We start from the raw sequence: 21,428 nt of genomic DNA, 5'->3' as shown, positions 1-21,428 counted from the left end.
TCCAGATGTTTGGAGTTGTCCAACTTTCCATGCAAGCAAAGATGAAAAAATGAGTTATTTTAACATGGTTTTCTTTGATTTTGAATAATTCTCTAGATTGATTCACTTTTATTTATATAAGTTACTCGTTTATGTGTAGCAGAAGGAGCTGGTTTCACAGTTGCTCCTGAGATCAAGACTGAAAGTGTCAGTTTGGAGTGAAGAACGCTGCCTGTATGTGGGCAATGCAGGATGAAGTTAGGACTCGTGCTGTTTTGATATCGAGGTGTTGCAGCCTTTTCCTGTAGGTGATTTGCTGTTGTCATGGTTATAGTTTCTCTGCACTGTTCCCAGCGTCGGAGATCCCCCCACAGATTTTGAGGTTGCTTTGCCACGTGAACACATCTGCTGTGTTGTGTATCTGACTTTTAGGAAAATACTTTGATCAGACATCACCTGTCTGCTTTAAAAATGCAATTAAATAGTTCAAGTAAATATTTGCATTAGCTGGGAACTGAGGTGGTACCTTGGAGATTAGGTCTGTTGTAATAATGAAACTATAGAGAACAAAATGAAGCTCCTGAACAGGAGTTCTTAACTTTGACATGCAATAGAAGGTAAAAAGGGATTAAATAAAATTTCTAGTGTAAGTCATCAATTGGATAAGTATAGGTCCCTTTGTGTTAAACTTAATTTTGCTATGTCAACAGATGTATCTTGCTGACAGGGTGTTTTTAAAAACGTGGAGTGGCTAAAATGCTCTGGCCTGAACGATAAAATGGTAGCAATGTGAAGAGCTTGTCTTGCTCCAAACCTTTGGAGTCTGAGCTGCAGCAGCCTGTGTGGAACAGGAGCCTGGGTAGTTTTCCATTAGTTGTTCTTGTTGCAATACTGCTGTGACACACTTCATCCGCCCAACTGCCTTTTTTAAGAATCTTGAACTTGCAGTAGTTAAAAAATAACTTGGTTCATTGAGTGCTCTGTGAAATGACTGTTCCATCGATCCGGATGTTTGCTTAAAGCATTTCCATTTTAACTGTCTTCCTTTGCTTTTGAGAAAACAGCGAATGCATCCTCACTTCTTAAATGCAACTGTTTCTGCTTGCTGAGCCTGGGCAGCCAGCAGGGCGCTGATAACTCAGTTATTCATGTGGCAACCTCTTAAACTTCAACCAAGTGACTAAGTACTCAAGTACTCAAATTAGATATAGAAACTGAGCAAATGATGTCAACTAAAACAATTTCAACAACTACTTTGTCAAGTGTAACTGAAACATTTTTACAGCTAGTCTTGGCGGTATGGTTTTTTTTTTTATCCAAAAGAATATTCTTTCTTATAGGCATTATAAAGAAGAAGAATGTTTGGGGAAACAAAAATGCAGAGTACTTTTGAAACTGGGAAAGGAGAGAGGATCAACTCACTGAACTTTTTTTTGCAGGTGTTTGTACAAATTTGTCTTTCTCTGACCAAATACCGTTGCTTCCAGCTGCATGAAATGCACTGTACTCATCTGAACTGTACTTCTGTTTAATTCAACTGTGCTTTATGAATGCAAGGTGTACAGGGTGATTTGACAAGGGTTATTTTCATTCTGTCAAACATGCTTCTCCTGTGGTAGGGAAACACTCTCTGGTTTTAATTTGAAAACAGCACTAATATTTTTTCACATTAATTATTTTGCAGTATTACCAAAGGAAGCCTGGACTTAATTTTTTTTCCTAATCATAGCACCAATTTGACAACTTGTTGCTTTGAGGGGACAAGTTGTAGGAAGGCCCCATGTATGAGCTGAGGCTTGCTATGTAGCAGTTACCGAGTGAGAAGGGTGTGAGGTGTGAAGGACAGTGACAATTGTAGAATAGCTGAATGCAGACACTCTTCTCTTAGTGTAGTGCCCGTTCATTCTTTGTAAATGCCAACCCTTCCTAATTTCAGTTTTCCCATAAAAAAAGAAGAGGCATATCTTGGTATTTTGGGGGTTGCAAAAGCGGGCCCTCTGAGTCAGTAGAATTTTTTGAACAAGTATCTCCAGCACAAAAAAGTGTTTCCATGGTGTGTTTCAGAGGGATAAAATATTGAGCTATATTTTGGAGGCCTGTTGAAAATTAACATTCACTATTTGCAGTACTCTAGTGTTCTGGGCATCACTGCACAGTGTGCCTTGATCAGAAATATCAAAGTGTTGAAATTCTACTTGCAGGTTTTTTTTTAAATGTAACTATTTCATTTTCAAAAGGACGCAATGTTCTCATGCAAGAGGAGAACAACATCCTGTGCTGCCAGGGGAAGGAGAAGTGGCAGATGTCACTCTTGGTAGGTCTTTGGCCTGCCTTAGACCGGGGCCTGGCCCGGTGTGCCCCGTCGGGGTCCTGGTGCCTGCTGTGGGTCGAGTTTCTGCTCCTTCCGCCTTACCCAGGAGGGATGCATTAGCAGGGGCTGTAGTACAGCCCTCAGTAACATTTCTGGCTCTGCCTTCCCTCAGCCAAGCCTGAATAGTAAAACCCAAAAGAATGTAGCCTATGGGTCCTTTTTTCAGGCAAGAGGTAGACTAGTTTGTCACAACTCAAAAACTCTGTATATGATTGCTTGGGCCTCCAAAGGTTTTACAAATGCAGAGTTTAAAAGGGCCTTTAAGACCAGAGGTTGAGCAATTTAAGCTCTGCAAAGATACTGTCCTTCTGGGAAAGGGTTTTGCATATTCCCAGTGTTCTTCAGGTGTGGCTTTTGATACTCTATGAGACTTTTTTCATTTGTCTAGTTATATTTTAACTATCTCAGTTTTCAGTTCTGTTTTACGTTGATCAGTGTGTGCTTTGCTTGTCTTCTAGACTAATTCACATGACCAGTAAAGAGCAGGAGGACTTTGTGGTCTTGGCAGTGTTGGAACAAGAGTAATGTGATATAAATTGCTTAGCAGGACTGAAAGTTTTCTGAACTTCAGCTAATGCTGGGTAACTCCATCCCAGCCAGTGTGTTGAAAACTGTCCCTTTTAGAAAAGGGTATTTAAGTTTGAACTGGTAGGTTAAAATAAGTGATTGAAGTAGTGTTATGAAGTACAAATAGTATGAAAGATCTTAAAACAAATATGACAGGTGCTTGTGGCTTAACTGTCATGTCCTATTTTGTAGAGCTCCAAGGTTACTTGTAACTGCTGTAGTATGCGTGAGAGTGGCAGAAATCAGATGTGCTTGAAGCATAATCAACACAGAGCCTCACTGAAATTCTTCATTAGTGCACAAAGCCAGAATTGATCCAGAGTCTCAGACTCTTGATGTGCTCCAAACCCCTCAAATATAAACTTAGTGTGGGGGGTTTTTTCCACTTTCCTTTCAGCATTTACTTCAAAGTTTACTTTTGCATAATAGCTTGCCTAGCAGGTTTTTGTTTTTGAGAATCTTATTCTTCATTTAAGGATCCTGTTTTAAGAATACTTTCCTGATTTAAAATATGGACCTGAAGGTTCCAGGGATTTCAGTGTACAGTCCTGAAGTACAATGCACAGGCCATTGTGCAAAACACTTAATATTATTTTGCTTGTGTAACTCTTGTAACTTGAGCCTGTGTTACTATAGAACCAAAAACTTTTTTAGTTGAATTTCCAAGGCTTGTTAAAATTGCATGTCCCAGAGCAATAAGCTTGCTTTTTTCAATTTTGAAAAGCTCACATAGTTGGCACAGTAAGGTGTGTTTTCAGGGCATGCAAGTGTGCAGTTGGGTTGGTAAATGGCCCTTAAGCTTGTTAAGTAGAAATACTTTGTCAGGTGAAGTAGGAGTGTAATAATGGAATTTATTATGAACAGAAATACTTTGCAGTGGAGTGTGTTTCACTTCCAGACTCACCTCAGACTTATAACTAAAGTATATATGTGCTCCATGTTGAAAAATACTATTCTCTGGTATTCATATTCTAAAAGAACTGAATTCTTTCTGCTCTCCTGGGGAGAGGACACCACATGGAGAGTTTGGATAACCATAAGAAGAAATGAGAATTTTCTGTATTTTCTGTTACTGAGCCTAAGGTCCTTTAACAGCAGAAGGCATGAGTATGTTAGGTGGTAATTAATAATCTGAGTAGTTAGGTGGTAATTGATAATCTTGAATGGCCTCAGTATACTGAAAGAACTTAATTGATTCCCATCTTTCGAGACACCAATAAACTCTTGGACATCCAAACTGTCTGGTTGTTTTCATATCCTTTGGACAGAACCCTGGTTTAAATTCAGCTTATTTCACCTCTGTTCTGTGGTGGTTGAGCTCTGCAGGAGGTGTCCTCTCCCTGCAAGAGTGGGCAGCAGAAAGAATTCAGTTTTTAGAGAAATGGGTCCTCCAGTCTGTGGGGTGCCTGCGTGTCAAGCGTAGTGCTTTTGTTGCACCTTGTAGTGATACAGTCTGATTCAAAAACAGTTAGATTAAACTTTAGGCTGTGGTTAATCTGGTAAATATGTTATTCTCTGTTTGATGGGGGAAGGAGGAGTCCCTTGTAATGCATACTTGCAGTACCTGAAGTGTGTATCCGGTTCTTAAATCTTAACAGCTAAAGAGCTGGATTCCCACCTTTGGTTTGAGGGAAGTGTAGCACACCCTGGTTCAGGTGCCCTGCAGGCATTGGTAGGGGACGCCAGCCAGTGTGTGCCTGTGTAAGTACAGCCAAGTACTAAGTACTGTAGAAAATGGGGAACTCTTGGGTATTGTCAGGGAATTGTCTGTACCTGTCAGGATAAAATGTTTCTACTGCGAGGAACAAGGGTGTTACCACTCCAAATCAGGAGGAGTTAACACTGAATAAGTTAATGTTGGTGACCTTGCAGGCTGGCATTGATGTGTTTATTCTGACTAGTGTCAGGAGACAAAGATCTGTTTGTGGCTGCTTACAGGGCACATACACAATTCATTTATATATTAAAAGCCCTTTCTGTACTTTTTTCACTGTGCTCTGCCATTGGAGACCTTGACATGGAAACATGTTGCTGAATAATGATCATCGTGAGGACTGAAGTAATACTGTTCAAAATGCTAAGTAGTGGTAAAAAACTTATTGAGGTTTAAAAAAGACATGTACTGTATGACTTTTTTAAAAAGTCACATTTTGTTCAAACTACCTCAGTGCTTTTTGAGCATTATTTTAAAATTAGAAGTTCAAGACTTGTAAGATCAGACTTTGCTTATAGTAGGGTAAAATATGAATCTCCTGTTGGTTCCTGGTTTTTGCCAGTATATAACTTGATGCAGTTAGAACCAGCTGCAGATCCATTTCACATAGGCTGGATATGCAAGAATATTGGCTGAGGGAGGGTTTCAGTGTTGGAGCTGTGGATCCCTTAGTCACTGGGGTGGAGGGGAGAGATCCCTAAATGGACCAGGATGGAAATGGAGTTTGTACAGATTCTTCTGGCCTGCCACAGTTCTTTCACTGGCACACAGCCACCCCTCAGATGCGTATGGACTTGAGAGTTAATCACCAAGCCTTTTCTTTGTGATCACTGATTTTTAAGGACAGATAACTGTTGCCTTTCCAGAGCCATCTGGTGTGGAAGGGAAGGGTGGATGGGCAGATCCTGGTGAGCCTGATCCTGGATCTTTTTGGCATCATCTTCTCCAGCTGCTTTCTGAGACTGTGATTCATCTGTCCCTGTAGTACTGTCTGAATGCAGAATCACACTAAATGTGCATATGTACTGGCTAATAAGGCCTCAGCTTTGTTAAAGGAATCAGGGAGGTTACACATTCCACATCTTCACAAAAGTGTCTGTTTATGTGCAAGCAAGCATCCTTGCCCCCATGAGAGTAGGATGCTTTGCTGTAAGGCTTGCAACAAGCTGCATTTTTGAAGATTTCCAGATCCTCTGATTATATTCCTGGTTAATCACCAGTATTAGCTTGCTCTCACATTGTAATATATTTGCAGGTTATGCAACAGCCTTAGGGAATTGAACTACAAGTTGTAATCTTAGTTTTTACTCTTAAACATACTTGGCAATAAATCTTAAATTTATTGCGGCAGTTACTGTATGTGCTGGCTTTTGTCCATGTGCTTTGTGTGGCCACTCCAAGTGCTGCAGCCTGATTCTGTCCTTGGCGTGGCTTTTATTGAGCTCTCCCAGCTGAGGCAGGCTGTCCTGTGCGAGCTGTGCTCTCGGAGCAGCCCTGCCGAGGGGCAGAGCCCGTGGGACGCGGCGGCCGCTGCTGGGGCGTGTGGAGATGCTTCCCAGCAGTGCAGCCCTCTCCACGCTGGCCCTGGGCCTGGCAATGGGCTGTCGGTGTGTTGTGCTGCCAAGGAGCCTGTCCGTGCGCCTGGCAGGGTGCTGTCCTCTTCCCTCCACTCGGGGAGAAACACAGGCAGTGAGGTGGAAGGAGACATCCCAGGGGCTGCTGGGTGGGCAGCACTGCTGTGTTTCCTCCACACTGAAATTATTGTTGCATAATGCCAGTGCCAATGAAAGTTCTATTAATAACACTGATTGCTTGAAGTTTCAAAGCCCTCAAGACTTTGTTGGAATCCCTTATAGTGGCTGCATGTTTCTGTTGTGCATTTGTAGAATTTAATTTTGACCTGTGTGCTACATGTTGGGAATGTTTTTAGTTTTTCTGCTGCACACAGTCTGCTTCCTAGGAATGCCTGACCTGTGCTGCAAGGTCTAGGAAGCCAGCTTGCAACCCTTATGGCTGCTGCCCTTTGGAACAAATAAGAACCCTATGAGCTCATATTTTACATGAGCTTTCTGCTTTGCTCTACAGGAAAATTTCTTAATCTGACACAACAGCAAAACTTTTGAATATTTGTGCTGCTGTTTGGGTAAAAACTTTTATGAGCCAAGAGATTAAGATGAATATATTGCTGCTATCAAGTGCATTTCTGAGAATTTAATCTGCATGAAGTACCCAAAGCCTTGCTTCCCTCAGAGTTCAAGGAACCAGCAATGCCTTCATTCTGTCCCTTGTCATGCTGCAGAGGCCACCAGTGTTGTGTCACATGCTAAAAGCAGAATATCAATGTAAACTCAAAGAGGTAATTTGAGGTTTGGGGGAGTTTTTGAGTGGGTAACAGCTGCAGCTTGAAACTCATCTCTGAAACAAGGTGCTTGCAGCAGCTGCTTATGATTTCTCTCTCCCTCTAACACCAGCCTGGCCTGGCAGAATGTACTTGTGACCAAAAAGAAAAATCTGTGTGTTTAATGAGGGTGAAACTTGGCAACCACGTCCCAGAAAAGCACTGCCAGGAGTTGTGAGCCACTTTTCAGATGGCTTAATGCAGTCAATGATCAGTTGTTTCTTTCCAGATAGTAACCTCCTTTGTGTGAAACACATTGCCCCTTACATTAAAACAATCTGCTCTCTTCTGTGAAGACAACATATATAGTGTTACATCAGCCCAAGACTGTCCTTAGTCAGCAGGTTTGATTTCCAGAATGTGATTAGGAGGATTTCTGCACAGTAAATATTCTGAATGATCCTAACTCATGTTTCAGTTTAGACTCTGTGGATTCTTTTAAATGGGCAAGGAAGAGGGAGCTGGATAAAAGAATGCTCTTGCCTAAGCAAGGGAACAAGCTAGAAAAACAGATGCTGCTAAAAATAGTTTATTACCAAGGTCTAAATATGGCTCTGTGATTCCCCCCTTATAAATAATGCAGCTATAAATCCTGCCTAGGTATCAATAAGTATTGAATTAACTCCAAACTGCTGAGTGTTACAGAACCTTTTGGCAGCTTTCCAAGCTTGGTGTTGCCCTTCATTCTGAGGATCAACATTTAATTCCTTAACAGGGGAAACCTGAAGAATTGATCCTCTTTGAATGGCAACATAGACACAGGGAGCTTGAATGGGTGGCTCCAGGCTCAGGCATCCCATTGCAATGGAAGGGGAGCTGTGCTTGATGAGTTTCTGCTAGGTCACAGCCAGGATGAATCTCCTCCTTTCTTTTCTGCAACGCATGAACAATCAAAGGCTCCTTTTTTATCTATTGTTGCCATGGAGGGCATCCATTTAAAGTTCAAATTCCAGCAGGCTTGGGAAGAAGGAAAGGAGATAGGAGTAGGCTGGGCTGGGAGATGATAGGCAAGCATCAAAAGTGAGCTGAAGACAAGCCAGCACTTTGTGCTGTGACAGGACAGAGCAGGCTGGGGGTGCTTGGTTCTGAATGGATGCCTGGAAGTGTTTTGGAGCAGCGAATGAAACGCTGCTGAGGTGGCAGGCACAGAGAGCAGCTGGCGTTTTGCTTTCTTTGCCTCGGCACAGTGGCTCTCAATGTGAAATTAGGCCCAAAATGGCATTTAATGAAGTGAGCCCTTGTGCTGGAGGTTCCCTGTGCTCGGACAGTGAGGGAGTGTAAGCCCTGAGGAGAGTGAAGAAAGGAAATCTCATTAAGGATGGAGGTTTTCCCCCTGTTTAGTGAATGGATTCTGTAACAAATGTCTTGCAGATCCCCAGAGCTGCTCATCACTGAGCTGCTTTGCCATACCTGCAGTCAGCTCTGTATGGATGTTCATGGTACTTTCCTGTAAGCAACGTGCTGAGAAGAAGAGGAGGCAGCTCAGTATCTGCTGCAGAGTTGCTTTTCCTTCTTTGCAAGTTCTTGTGTGTACAATAAGTATTTGTTGCTGAAAGAGCTAATGAGTACCAGACCAGCTGCATTTAACATTATGAGAAAAGAAAGGGGCCATGTATTCACTCCCATGCCAGGTTTCAGCCAGCTGTGGATATTTCATTTTTAATTATTACTTATGCCATCAGAAAATTGGATTATGTAAAATTATTGGTGATGGTGTTTGGAAAACAATGCAATACTGAGTTAAGAGCTATGGTTCAGTGTTAAATGTAGGGCACTTATAGTTAATGTGCCTAAGCTGCACCAGAGGGTTTAAAGAGATGTGAGAGCACTTTTCTCAGGTTTTACCATCTGGGTTTTGGCAGGTGGCAGAGGATTAAGTTATTTTTTTTCCCCCCGTGCTCTAAATTGCAAGAGATGATGGCTAGCAGAAGTGTTGAGTAGTGTTTCATCATCGATATGGGAACTTTTTCCAGATTTTTCGGCAACAAATGAAATCCCTGTGCAATTTCTAAAATGTATTAGAAAAGAAGTTGTACATCTTGGAATTTAAGTCAGGTTAATTCAGGGAGAGGGCTCTTTAAATATTCTATATTGTTGTAATAACATGTTAATCAAATTAATAGATTAGTACATTGTTGTGGTACTTGAATGCAAGGACTTAACTATGAAACTAGACTGTTCTTCCATACTCTGTTATCTGTTGAGAAGCTTCCCTTGCTTTTTGACAGTCACTTTGACTCAATGCATCATCATCTAAAAGAGACCTTAAACCAAGTTGATCCATCTGAGGCTTTTCTCTGCAGAGGAGTTTCTTAAAATCCCTTGGAAAAGTCTCAAACCCAGCTGTCACTTGGTCTTTTGCTAGACTTGCATTGCACTGATCAATTCCTGCTGCATGTATGCACTGGTGCATAGGTGTGATAAAAGCAGAACAGATACCTCAATCCTGTGAAAATGAACTGATGGGCATTTCTCTGCATCACTTAGTGATGTCAGCTTTTCCACGAGGATGGGAAATATTGACTTGTTTACATGTTTTTTCAAGTACATAAAAATTGAAGGGAAGTTTGTTCTGTCCTGAAGTTGCTGTTAGATGCAACTTCTAATGGGATATAGTTAATAAGGCATGTTTTCTGCATAAGTGGTCTGGAAGGTGATGGTTTAGTGTTGAGGTGAGCTGCAGATAATCTAATAGCTCATCTGTTTCTATATTTGAAAGTACTCATTTGGTTTTATTCTGATGTGCTTTGCAATGAAGCTTAAGTATTAGCAGAAAAGGAGTTTTAAATAGATGAGACTTGTGATGAGTTTCCTGATTTCAGTTTTCATTGTATTAGTAACCATGTGACTAACACTCAAAAGGAATGCTAGGAAGTTTGCAAGCTGGGATAGCATCAACAGATCCTCATCTCTAAAACAAGGCACATGTAGTAATTGAATGTACAGTTTTTTTGAATGTTGCAGCTTTCATGCAAACTCTGGGTTTACTACACAACAGAGGAAAACTGAGGCCGTGCAGTGAGAGGTTGAGCTCAGTTTTAGTGTTACCTCAGTGTTTTGGGAATGTGAGTGTTGACTCTGCCTTACACAAGTTGTGTATACTTTGCTTCTCCTCTGACTTGGCACGATGTGTTTTAAAACAAGTATTGCACTGAAGGATAAAGGACCACATATATGGTTTCCTGACTTAAAAAAAACATACTGAGCATCAACTGCTGACATGCTGTCAGCTTTGGTATTTGAGCCAATAAACAACTTGTCTGAATTTTATTTAGCATATAGAAGTTTTGGTACAAGTTGCCTAAGTATTAAAAATATATAACAGTCTTGTCACTTAATATCAGGATCACTTCCTGAACCATATTATTTCAAAAAAGTTCAAATAGTCCAAAATCAGATACTGAGCTAGAAAAATGCAGTCCTTGCACCATTCGCATTCAATCTCTGGTACTAATTCTTAAGCAAACTCATTGTGTTCAATTTAACTTGTCCCTGGAAATAATTAGTGGTCAAGGTCCACCTACAGTTTGAATTAATACTCCTGAAGGATTTATTGTTAAATTGTGGGTTTTGCATTGAGCTGAGCAAGAGATTGATAGCAGCACTTGTGCTTTGTCTGTGTGTCCCTCTGTGCACTTGCACAGCAAGATCTTAGGGCTTTGTTTTGGAAAATTGGTTTGAGGAAGGGGAACTGTTCCCAAGCTGATGGGGTAGTTTTCCCTTTTCTCTCCATGCCCCTCCCCTGGCAGAAGTGAACTTTATGGCCCAATTATGGAATCCCTTAAAATGCTGGTTATGATGGGGCTCCAGCATAACGCAATAACATAGGTGAGTGTGACATCTGTCAGTAACTAATGAGGGCAGCATTGCAATCAGGATTTGGGGTTTACATCTCTAATTTCTCCTAAGTTTGACCCATCACATCAACTTCATATTGGACCTGAGGAGAAAAATGAAGTTAAAAGAGAGCATGCAGGAATTTGAAGAGAAGTTGGTGCGTGGATGTACGCTGCAGCAATTGGTGCATATGTGATTCAGTTGTTAAAGTAATTGTTTGCAGCTCATAGCAAAGTCATGAAGGAATAAGACCTTGGCTAAACTTCTCAGGAATAGAACTTCTCTATAAAAATAGATGACACATAAATGGCAGGAAATGAAGCCAATATGGTCATGTTTTGAAGCCACAAGGGTCAAATCCTGTCCTGTGTTACCCCAGTGCATAATCAGTCAACTTAAACCTTGTTGCTTGAGAGCCGAGTTTGGCATGGCAAAGCAAACTTTGAAATGTCACTTTTTATTTGGAGTTTTGTGGAAGCACAGGTAGAGCTCTTTCTCTTCTTGTCTAAATGTGCCTAGTTAGAAACTGAGAAACTTATTAAAACTCCTGGGGTTAGAGGTAACTTTTTTGTTTTTGTCATTTCAGAGCTGATTGTAGTCTGTTAATTCTTCTGTCAGAGGAATAATACATCAGAAGGCTTTGACTACCCAGGGTGGTCTTTGTTTTTGGATCCTGAATGCTGAACACTGAGAGATGGTGCTGCAAGCAATCACAGTCTTGTTAAGCAGTTTTCTTGTGCTGCTCCTTTTGTGCCTGTGTTTCTGTTTGGGGATGTGTGTGTAGCTCATGTTAATGATGTGTGTGTGCCTTCTTATTTCCCAGTCTGAAATGTGGAAAAATAGATGCGTCTTTCATCTGTATTAATTAGATTTGGTTTAACTAAGTATTCATAAAATTATTTTATCATATTACTACAGAAGATGGTAATACACAGTTTAAGTTGTTTCTTGCTTCTGCAGCCTGTTTTCTTTCTGAAAGGAAAGGTAATAGTTCTTGAATAGGAAACAAGGGAACAACTCTGGCAAAGCATGAATCACTTCTGCTGGGAGAGCATGTGCTTGCATTGTTTCCCTCTGTGTCCTTCTACAAAACCAGATGTGTTTATCATCCCTGTGAGCACACAAGTGGTGCAGCTGTTTGTTCATCACACCATTGCTCATTAGTGCTGTTGGCTGATTGGATTTGCCAGACCAAAGCCTCTTGACCTTATGCAGCTCAAGCACAGTAAGGCCCAATTCCATATTGTCCAGCTCTTCAGTCTGTCCATCAGGTAAATAAATTCACTATCCATAATAGAGATGTGCTTAGGGTCAAGCAGTGAGTAGTAAAAACCTGGGTAAAGGTGTGCAGAGACAGTGGTTTACCTTAGGGCAGAAGAGTTTCTGTGGTGCTGCAGGGACCCCTGACTGCAGCTGTTGTTGAAGCAAGACCAGAGCAAGAATCTTTCCCTGCTCTTTCAGTGCCCTTTGGAATAACTTTTGGAATAACTTTTCCTGTGGTGCTTCTTTGCCTTTGAAGAAAGCTCTGTTTTAATGCATGGGTGCATTTCAGATGAACACTGCTGCTGTATCCAGGAATTGTCCTGTTTGGGTTAAACCTGCTCCTCCCTGGCCAAGCCTTGTGCTGTACTGTGCACTGAACAAAGCAATGGCCCTGTGTTCCACTTTGGCACTGTATTTGTTATTGGTCACTTCAGAGGAGTTAAATCCTCTGTGTGCGCCCCTCTGTTGTAGCTAATGGCATAATTCATAGCATCTGTAGGTGCCTGCTGGACTGCTCCTAAGAATAGCTGAAACTTTCTCTGCTTAATTACATGCAGGTGAAATAGGTAGGCCTGATGTTTGTAGAGTGCAATTCCACATTCTCACACTAATAAAAGCTTGCATGATTTATACTCAGACAGGGAAGGTAAAAGGTTGCAGTTCACAAATCCACTGAATTAGAAAATCTAACATCTTGATTAAAACTCCGTACTGTAAAGTTTTAAAAATGTGGTTTAATGTTGGTTTGGGCTTTATAAAAAGGAAAATTGCTATATATGTTCACCCTCTCCATGTTAACACTAGTGTTGAATCATATTCTTGACTGGATTACATTAAGTACTGCATTAACTTGCTTAGCTTTCAATTTGCCTTTAAAAACAAACAGAAGTTAACCCCTGAGATGAATGGTCCTGAACTTGTAGAAGCTGCTGAAACCCAGCACAAAGTTTCCTGCACTAAATTGCCCCATCTGACCAAAATTTAATTTTTAAAGTTGCAGTACTAGTTTGGCTGCTTAAATTCAGTTTTTAAACAATTTTAGACTGACAAACTTTTCTTTAATCTGCTTAAATTCCTTAGTTTATGTTACTTGATGTTGAGACTTCCCTGAGTGCATGTAACCCATGGAAGGGGTGAGCTGGTAGCTCTGAGGGGGCTGGGGATGCTCTCGGTTTTCAGATCATCTTTGCAAACCACTGAAAGGAAAAGATGCTTTGTTGGAGGGCATATTTAGAGTGTGAAATTTACTGTTGTATGTGCAGTGCCCATGATGGATGATTTTCAGGTCTGAGTTTGGGCAGGGGGCAGTAGGTGTTTGGTGCTGTTTGTAATCCCTGATGTGTTTGGGATCTGCCATGCCTCCAGCGTGGCTGTGTGGACTGGGTGTGGTAGCAGTGATGCTGGCTGGGTGAGTGGCTGCTCTGCAGCTCTGGGGGCTGCAGTGCCTGAGTGTGAGATCCCCTCTCCAGCTGGGGCCCTGTGTGGGTGCACTGGGGGAACTGCGCCCCGATTTCCCCTCCTGCCCCCCAGGCTTGGTGCATTTTATCATTTTGCACTTGGAGACTTAACCTGTTCCAGTGGTTTCTCTCAGTTTACACAATGAGCAGCCTTGTATTCTGGCATATCTGAGCATAATTAGGTAATTCACCATTTCACTTAAATATTTATTCACTTAAATATTTATTTAAGACATACTATTCTTTTTCAATTAATGGCACTGAATAGAAAGCCAAATTAAATCACAGGTCCTTGCAGCTTATCAACAAAACTTATAAGGACACTGTGGCGCAATTTAGAATATGAGCATAAATATCTAGGCCAATAAATAGATCAACTTTCATGGTAGACTACACCAGAAAACTGCACACTTAAATCTAGAACAGTCTGGCTAGTGAGAGATGAAAGCCCGTTACATCGTGATGCTGTTCAGCATCTGATGTGAAAGGAGTTGATGGCAGTTTCCTTCCCTCCCTGGGCACCTACATCTAAAAAAATTGAAATCGTCTTTGAAGATAGAGCAGAGACAAAGCACTGAACAGTTGTCATTTCAAGTCATAGCCATATTGCTGTGTGCTGCTGTCATCTTGTACTGAGTTTTAACTGGGTCTTTGGCATTGCAAATAGAGTTTTACCTTATTTGACTACAAGAATTGCAGCAGTAATTCTTTCTGTGCTGGGAGAATGGTTATTATAGTTCAGTGTCTATTTACATGGCAGAATGTTAGAGGCTGTTTGCTCTTTCTCATTCATATTCACTATTCCAGTTCTTTTCTGATCACTAGCTGTAGATGATGACATAAACATTGCCTTTTTCATATATAAAGTACATGTCAGATTTCCAGGAAAATGAGGGATAACTGCAGAGCTAAAAAAAAAAAAAGGAACAGCATCTTTGGTTCCCAAATCAATTTGAACAGAGACTTGATTTTGCCCATGAAGGTGTCAGGAATTTTCTTGGGATTTGATGGTTTCCACATAATACATAAATAAGTACATAAGAAATAGTTTTGTTCACTATTTGGTTTTTTAACCTGGTGCAAGAAAATTAATTATGGGTCTTTTGATTTACTTCAAATGCATAACTTAAAAATCTGCAGTGGTTTTGGTTCTGAAGTCTTTTCCTAGACACTTGAATTATAAAATCTAATTTATTTCTACACCTTTTAATTTCTTGTTTGAACAGGGGGAGATTCTTTCCCACTTAAGGGTTTAACTTCTAGTGCATTAGCAAGCCTCAGGCACATAACATGGAGAATACTATATTGTTTTCCTCCTGTCAGCACCACTTTGTACCAATGAAGCAGCATTTCTACTCAGCTGCAAATTTCTTGAAAGCAAAGGTTATCTGCAAACACTGGGGGTGTTCACAAAATGCTCAGTGCAATTCAAGACAGAAAAGTCAGAGTCAAATGTCAAGAGATTTATTCTACAGAAAGATTATTAGTTTGTTACATAAACACAGCATTTTTATTACTGTTTTTCACTTCATGCATAGTAGAAGATGCAGGGATTAGGAGTGTGATGGGATATTTTTTAATCTGTACAACACGTTGACATTTCTAATTGTTTACAGTAGACTCTGTACATATCTCCAACTTGAATTGTCACAGGTGAAAGTACTAATGTGCCTGAAGTGAAAATTGAGTTTTCAGTTTTCACATCAGTGTGTGGTGGGTGTGATGTCAGCCAGGTGATGGTTTGTTCTTTGTGACTGAGCCCTGCTCAGCACCAGGCTTTTGTGTCAGTTCTGACAAAGTCCTTCCTTAAGCCTCCCCCTTAGCTTCACTTCATGGAATCTCTTAAAAAAAAATTGTTCCCTGGTTGTGTTTTGTTGTTGCTGAGACTCAGCTGTGACCTCCTTGGGGACAGGTTTGAGACACAAATGCATTGTGCTGTTTGTGGTGCTTCTGATCTGAACTTTAGCTATGGGTTACCATCAGTAAAGGCATTTTTGGAGCCAGTCTCACTAATCTACAGGAAACCTAATTCAAGGAAGTGAAGTAAGGACCCATGAAGCTCTCAAAGGGAGAAGTGCAGCCCATCTGACTTGCCCCATCTCCATCAAGTGGCTAGATACAGGGAAGGAACAAAAAAGCCACATGTTGCTCCATGCTTGGCTTCTGCTACTTCAGTGTTTTGCTCTTGGATTAGATGCTGATGCTCTGGGAAGTTCCAGAATCTCCTCCTCATGAGGACCACTGCACCATCCATGTATTTCATATTGCTGGTAGAGAGACCTCAGCAGTGGAGAAGTGCTGTGTGCCGGTGTGAAAGCAGCATCTCCTGTGCCACTGCAGGCAGAGGTCTCAGGATGGGACAGGAAGCAAACCAAATAACCAGTCTGATGAATTCCCTGTCTGCCCAGGCCTGTGCCATCAGGGGTAACTGGTGCTGAGAAGGCAGCAGGATGGGCTGAGGCCTCCTCTGCTCCTCAGGGAGTGCCAGCTGCTGCAGCTGCCCCTCCTCAGAGCAGCTGGATCCTCACCCACTCAGAGCCAAGGGTGGACTGGGGGAGAAGCATGAGAACTGCTGCTCCCATTATACACTAGGTTTTCATGCTCATAAATGTCTTATTTTTTCCCTTGACTACTGTAGCAAATGCTCTAGTTTTGTTAGTAAAACAAAAACAACCTTTTTATTGCTTTTTATATTTGGAAAGTGATGTATTATGGGTTTCTGAAGTGAAGGTTTAATAAAGAGTACAGACATTAGCTTCCTTTCAGGCTGCTCTGGGCCTTTCTTGTTTGCTTTGTATGGCAAGGGTCTAGAGAGTTTTCTTTTATTTCCTTCTTCACCATTGTTTTTGGTACAAAGTTGGGGTTTTTTCCTTAATATTCAGACATTTTATCGCCTCACTTCTTTTAAAACTCTGAGGGTTTTTTTTTTCCTTTTTTGCCATCACACAAAAGAATGCTTCTAGCTGATTGAGTTCTATCCATTGCCAACTGTGGACTCTTTTGTCTTGCTAGTCCAGCATCCTTTATGAAACGAGGACCATTGAGCAAGTACTCGCAGGCTCCCCACTGGGCACAATTGTTCTTGAAAGGTGTGGTACTGTACCAGTGCAGCATGGAAAGCTGCAGTTCAGAGGGCCTGAATGCATTGCAATTCCTACCTTTTGCTTTGTGAAAGGAGCTGGATTGTGCTGCGAGATAATAAATCCACCTATTTTTAGTTTGGTGAGGTTGTGACAAGTGGGTGAACAAAGAACCAGTTGAATGCACTTGCTGTTGTGTTGAAACCAGCTAAAAGTTCCCATTCAAGTGGTTTCAGCACAGTACAGCTAACAGGCAATTTTCCATTTATGTACACAAACCTTCTAGAAGGACAGCTGTGTGGCTGGATTAATTTCTTGCAGTAAATTGAATAAAAGATATTTTGAAGGGGGACTGAGGAATTCCTTTCTAAGACAGTGAAAGCAGAACTTTCAAAGCTTCTCTTTATTTCGTTCCTTTTCTTCACAGTTCCTACTATAAGTTTAAAGAACTGAAAATATTGTCTCTGTATGGAGATAGAACACATCTTTTGTTTTTCAAAGCAGTGAGATAGACTTAAGATTAAAATATACTTTAATGTTTTTTACTTTAAAAATATACTGGTTTGCTTTTAAATAAATAGGAGAGAAATTTGTACCTGTTAGTCATAGAGAGAAACTCAAATGTTTCTACTTGAATAAAATGTAAGTGAGCTATATGGAAGCATTTTGAAAGCAGGAATGAATATTATACTGAAGCTGTTTTCACAGGAGAGTGAAATTTGAAAATACAAATATTTTTGATGATGCAAGGTTGTTTATCTTACTGGTGTTAGTCACATGCAAAACTGGATAAGGGCTTTAACCATGGCTAACAAAGACTTCTAATTCCTCCTGGCAGAACTATGACTAGCAGTATTTTTTTTCTGAGGGCTCATCTTCAGATGCAGGCCTTGGAGTTACATAAATCAGCTCCTAGATGAGGTCTTGTTTGTCTGTTCAAACAAATTAGGTTATCCCTTATTGCTCTTTTTGCTTGGAAATGTATCACTTGTTAACCAGCCATCTAATGTGTGTTGTGAGATATGGAAGCTGAGTAGGGGAAGAGCAGATCAAACCTCTGATCAGTGGAGAAATGTGTTGCACTGGTGTGTTAAATGTGGTGCAGGCTCAGGGAATGGTGCTGCAGTGCCTTTGCTGTGGAGGGGCACCAGTGATGGGGCCACCATCCCATCATCCCATCCCCGTGCTACCCATCCCATCCCAGTGCTACCCATCCCATCCCATTATCCCATCCCATCCCATTATCCCATTATCCCATCCCATTATCCCATTGTCCCATCCCATTATCCCATTGTCCCATCCCATTGTCCCATCCCATTGTCCCATCCCATTGTCCCATCCCATTGTCCCATCCCATTGTCCCATCCCATTGTCCCATCCCATTGTCCCATCCCATTGTCCCATCCCATCCCGCCTGTGCTGTGACTGAGCTCCAGCCCTCGAGTGCTCTGCTTTGCACCTTGACCTGAGCTTTCCCTCCATGAGCTTTCCATGCAGATTGGATGTAGGGATGTCCAAGAACTCTGACCTTGCAGCATGGCAGTGGGATTGTCTGCAAGGCGTTCCACATGTTACATCAGCCTAAGGGATCAGGCTAGTCCTCTCCCCCTGGTGAGCTTTCCTTGCTTAACCAGCTGTTTACAGACAAGGCTAATTCAAATTTCTTCTGGAATTGTGAAGTTTTGTTTAAAAAAATGCCCAAAGATGCTGGTAAGCCCCCTTATGTGGGTGCTGGTGTGCATTGGTGGAGCAGGAACCATTACACTCATGTCTGGAAGAGCATCTGGAATACAGCATACTAGGAATGTTGCAATGTTCCCATTTCAAATAAACAAATACGAAATACTTAAGAAATGAGAAATTGGGGGAGGAAGCTGGAAATGGGTGTGAAAGTTGGTCCTGTTCCCTGTGGATCTCCTTGTAATACAATGATTGCTGTCTGTGAGGCTGGAGTCACTTAACCAGTGAGAGACTGAAAATGAGTGTGACATTATTCTGTCTTGCACCACTTCTCAGAGGAGCCCTGGCTGTTTCACCCTCCTCTCACTGGGTGCTTGCATGAGGCACAATTTGGAAGGTTTTCACTTGTTAAAGTTTAAGTTCTGCTCTCTGTATATTTGTTTTTTTTCTTAAATGCTCTCCCTGGATTCTAGCCAAGGATCCCTTACAGCTCCATGAGGAGCTTGGGTATTTTCCTTTATCTCTGGTATAGAGGTAGCACATTTGCTGAGTGTTTCTTTTCTTTTGCCATTGTACAAATAAGGATGAGTGCCCCTCTAGTTTTAATGTCCTTTGAATTGAAACAGAATTGCTCCTGAGCTCCTGTTCAGACCGTACCCAGCTGAAAGACTAACCAAGCAAGATGCTCCCAGTAGAGGCTTGGGTTTCTTCTGTTTGAGATTACCCAAATGTGCCAGTTGTCCTGGCAGTCTCTGAGGGGACGCCTGAGGGCTCATTGTCTGCAGGGGAAATTAATTGTTGACCAGGCTGCAAGGCAGCTGTCTGACCTAAATGCTGGTGTCACCAAATGCTCTGCTCTGGACTTGCCAGAAACCCAATACAGCAAACTGGGTGGGTGTCTCTCTTTCCTCATGTAGTTGAACCAAGGGTAGGTTTTTGGCTCTTCTTGCATAAAAAAGGGGACTGTTTTTCTCACAGATGGGAATCTAGGCAAAATATCCATGCAAAGCCTGACTGTGGAGTAAGTAAATACCATTCTTCCTCTTCCTTCATGCCTCTCATTTTGAGGATTACTTTAAACACGTGGCACTCTTGAGTACATAGACTCAAACCGTTCAAGAATGTCAAGAATTTATTCTGTTCCTCCTGTCCAGTCATGTTCAGAATAGTCATGGTTTCTCTTTTTTTTTTTAATTGCAGACTTTAAAAAATTCCAAAAGTCTTTGCTCCCTTGACTATGAAGATGACGACGATGACACGCAAATGAAGACGATCGTGTCCTCGCCCTGTGACTCAAATGACCTCATGGGCGCGGTGACGCCCGGCTGCAGCCCGGTGCAGGAGCGGCGCCCGTGCCAGGGCGGCTGCCAGGGCGGGCAGTGCCAGCCCGCGGGCGAGAGCGACGAGGACACGAGCGACTGCGAGAGCCACGAGGAGGGGATCTTCCCCCTGGACTGCGGGGACTTGGACCTGGAGCAGATTGAGAACAACTGAGACTCCTGCAAGCCGGGTGCTAGAATCAGAATTGTTCTAAATTAAAGCGATAGAGGATTACCTTTGCCATGCATAATCCATGTCCCTGAATCTCTGTATTGCCTATCTTTGGGGCTGTGTTAGAAGAAATGTTTCAGGTGGGGGAAAAACGTGAACCATTGTTACCTGTTTAGTCTCTATTGGTCAATATGTGGATGACAACAACAACAACAAAAAATGTAGGAGGTTAAATGTTATTTTGAACATTAAGGAATAATTTTGATTAAAAATTTCCTAACAAATATTTTGCATTTTTATGGCTTTTACAGTTCTGGAGAAAAGCATCTCTATTTTGAAACGAATTTTCAGAAGGGCATTCTATAAAACTAAATCTGTCTACAGTGATTCTGGTGCGGGTCTATGTTGCTTTTGTTAAAGAGCTTAATGTGAAAAGTGAATTGCGTAATGAAATTGGTAATAAACCGTCAGATAGAACTCTTAAATATCTGGTTGACAACTGGTCCAAAATATTTAACTGCCATCTTTGACAGTGTCTGGTTAAAAAACAACTTCATAACATGTACAAATGTTCTTTTCATACATTCAGGACTTTTTTGATCAAAATATGGTAGTGACCTTAAAGGTTAACATTTTTCATTATTTTACTACTTGAATTGTTTTCTAGCCTGAAGCAATGCTAATTTAGGTGGGCCAAAACTGCAAGTAGCTGCCCACCTACTTGGTCATTATGTTTTCTGTGTTTCAAAAGAATGTACAACAAGAGCACTTGAACTTTTAGACAGGGACTTTGTAATGATCAATTCCCCAGGAGGTGATCCCTTCAGCAATACTAGAAGGAAAATAGTCCTTGAATTAAATAAAATGACATTTTGCTTTGCACTTGTGTGTCTGTTCATGGATTTTACTGGTGAAAAATGTGGTAAATTCTGTAATGGGGTATTTATGCCTGGAATTTGGTGGAGGGGAAGGGCAGATTTCTGGTCATCTGAAACAGAAGTGATGTCAGGTTTGTCTGGAGCTCTGTGAAATAACTCATGCTGGATCCCACAAGTGTCTTCATGATTACATACACTGGAATAATCTCAAATGTCATAATGCACTCATTGCAGACTATTGCAACACATACTTTTTAGTTCAGCTACAATAAGGAACTTCCTCAGTAAGGGGGAGATTAATCTCCAAATGGTTTAATGGGGTAGGAAACTCAGATAATGGCTTTTGAGTTTATCATGTTATTGTGCCTAAATGAGCCAACTCCTACTGGAACTTATGCCATAAAACCAAAATACAGCAACCAGCCAGCTAATGGAATATGATTAAAATATGAAGAAATTTCTTGAGGGATGTGTTAAAGTGTGTGGCAAGGTATGATACAGGATCCAGCCGTGAGGTTAGGGTCAGCGTTTTATCATAAAGGGATTGGCCCTTAATTACTGAACAAGTGCACATAACTCAGAATCTAAACAAAATTTTGAGGGAGGCGCTCTAAACTTTTTTCTTTTACAGCTCCCATTGAAGTGGCAATGGTCTGTGCTATTGATACTGGCATGTGTGCATAGTGAGGTGCAGGAACACTGCAGAGCCTTGC

General features: G+C 41.4%; 1 protein-coding gene across 2 annotated transcripts in view; it reads left to right on the top strand.

The window, feature by feature from the left end:
• Positions 1-20,700, top strand: part of FAM53A (family with sequence similarity 53 member A) — a 69,096-nt gene extending 48,396 nt beyond the window's left edge. For both annotated transcript variants that reach the window (XM_058803528.1, XM_058803530.1), the window contains exon 5: positions 19,547-20,700. In XM_058803528.1, coding sequence (XP_058659511.1) covers positions 19,547-19,840 — 294 coding nt within the window. In that variant the 3' untranslated portion in view covers positions 19,841-20,700. The remainder of the gene's footprint in view (positions 1-19,546) is intronic.
• The last annotated feature ends 728 nt before the right edge of the window (positions 20,701-21,428 follow it).

The sequence above is a fragment of the Ammospiza caudacuta genome, chromosome 4 (assembly GCF_027887145.1).
Source record: "Ammospiza caudacuta isolate bAmmCau1 chromosome 4, bAmmCau1.pri, whole genome shotgun sequence".
Lineage (NCBI taxonomy): Eukaryota > Metazoa > Chordata > Aves > Passeriformes > Passerellidae > Ammospiza > Ammospiza caudacuta.
The sequence above is the reverse complement of the archived record's forward strand: the minus strand, read 5'-3'. Positions and strand labels throughout refer to the sequence as shown.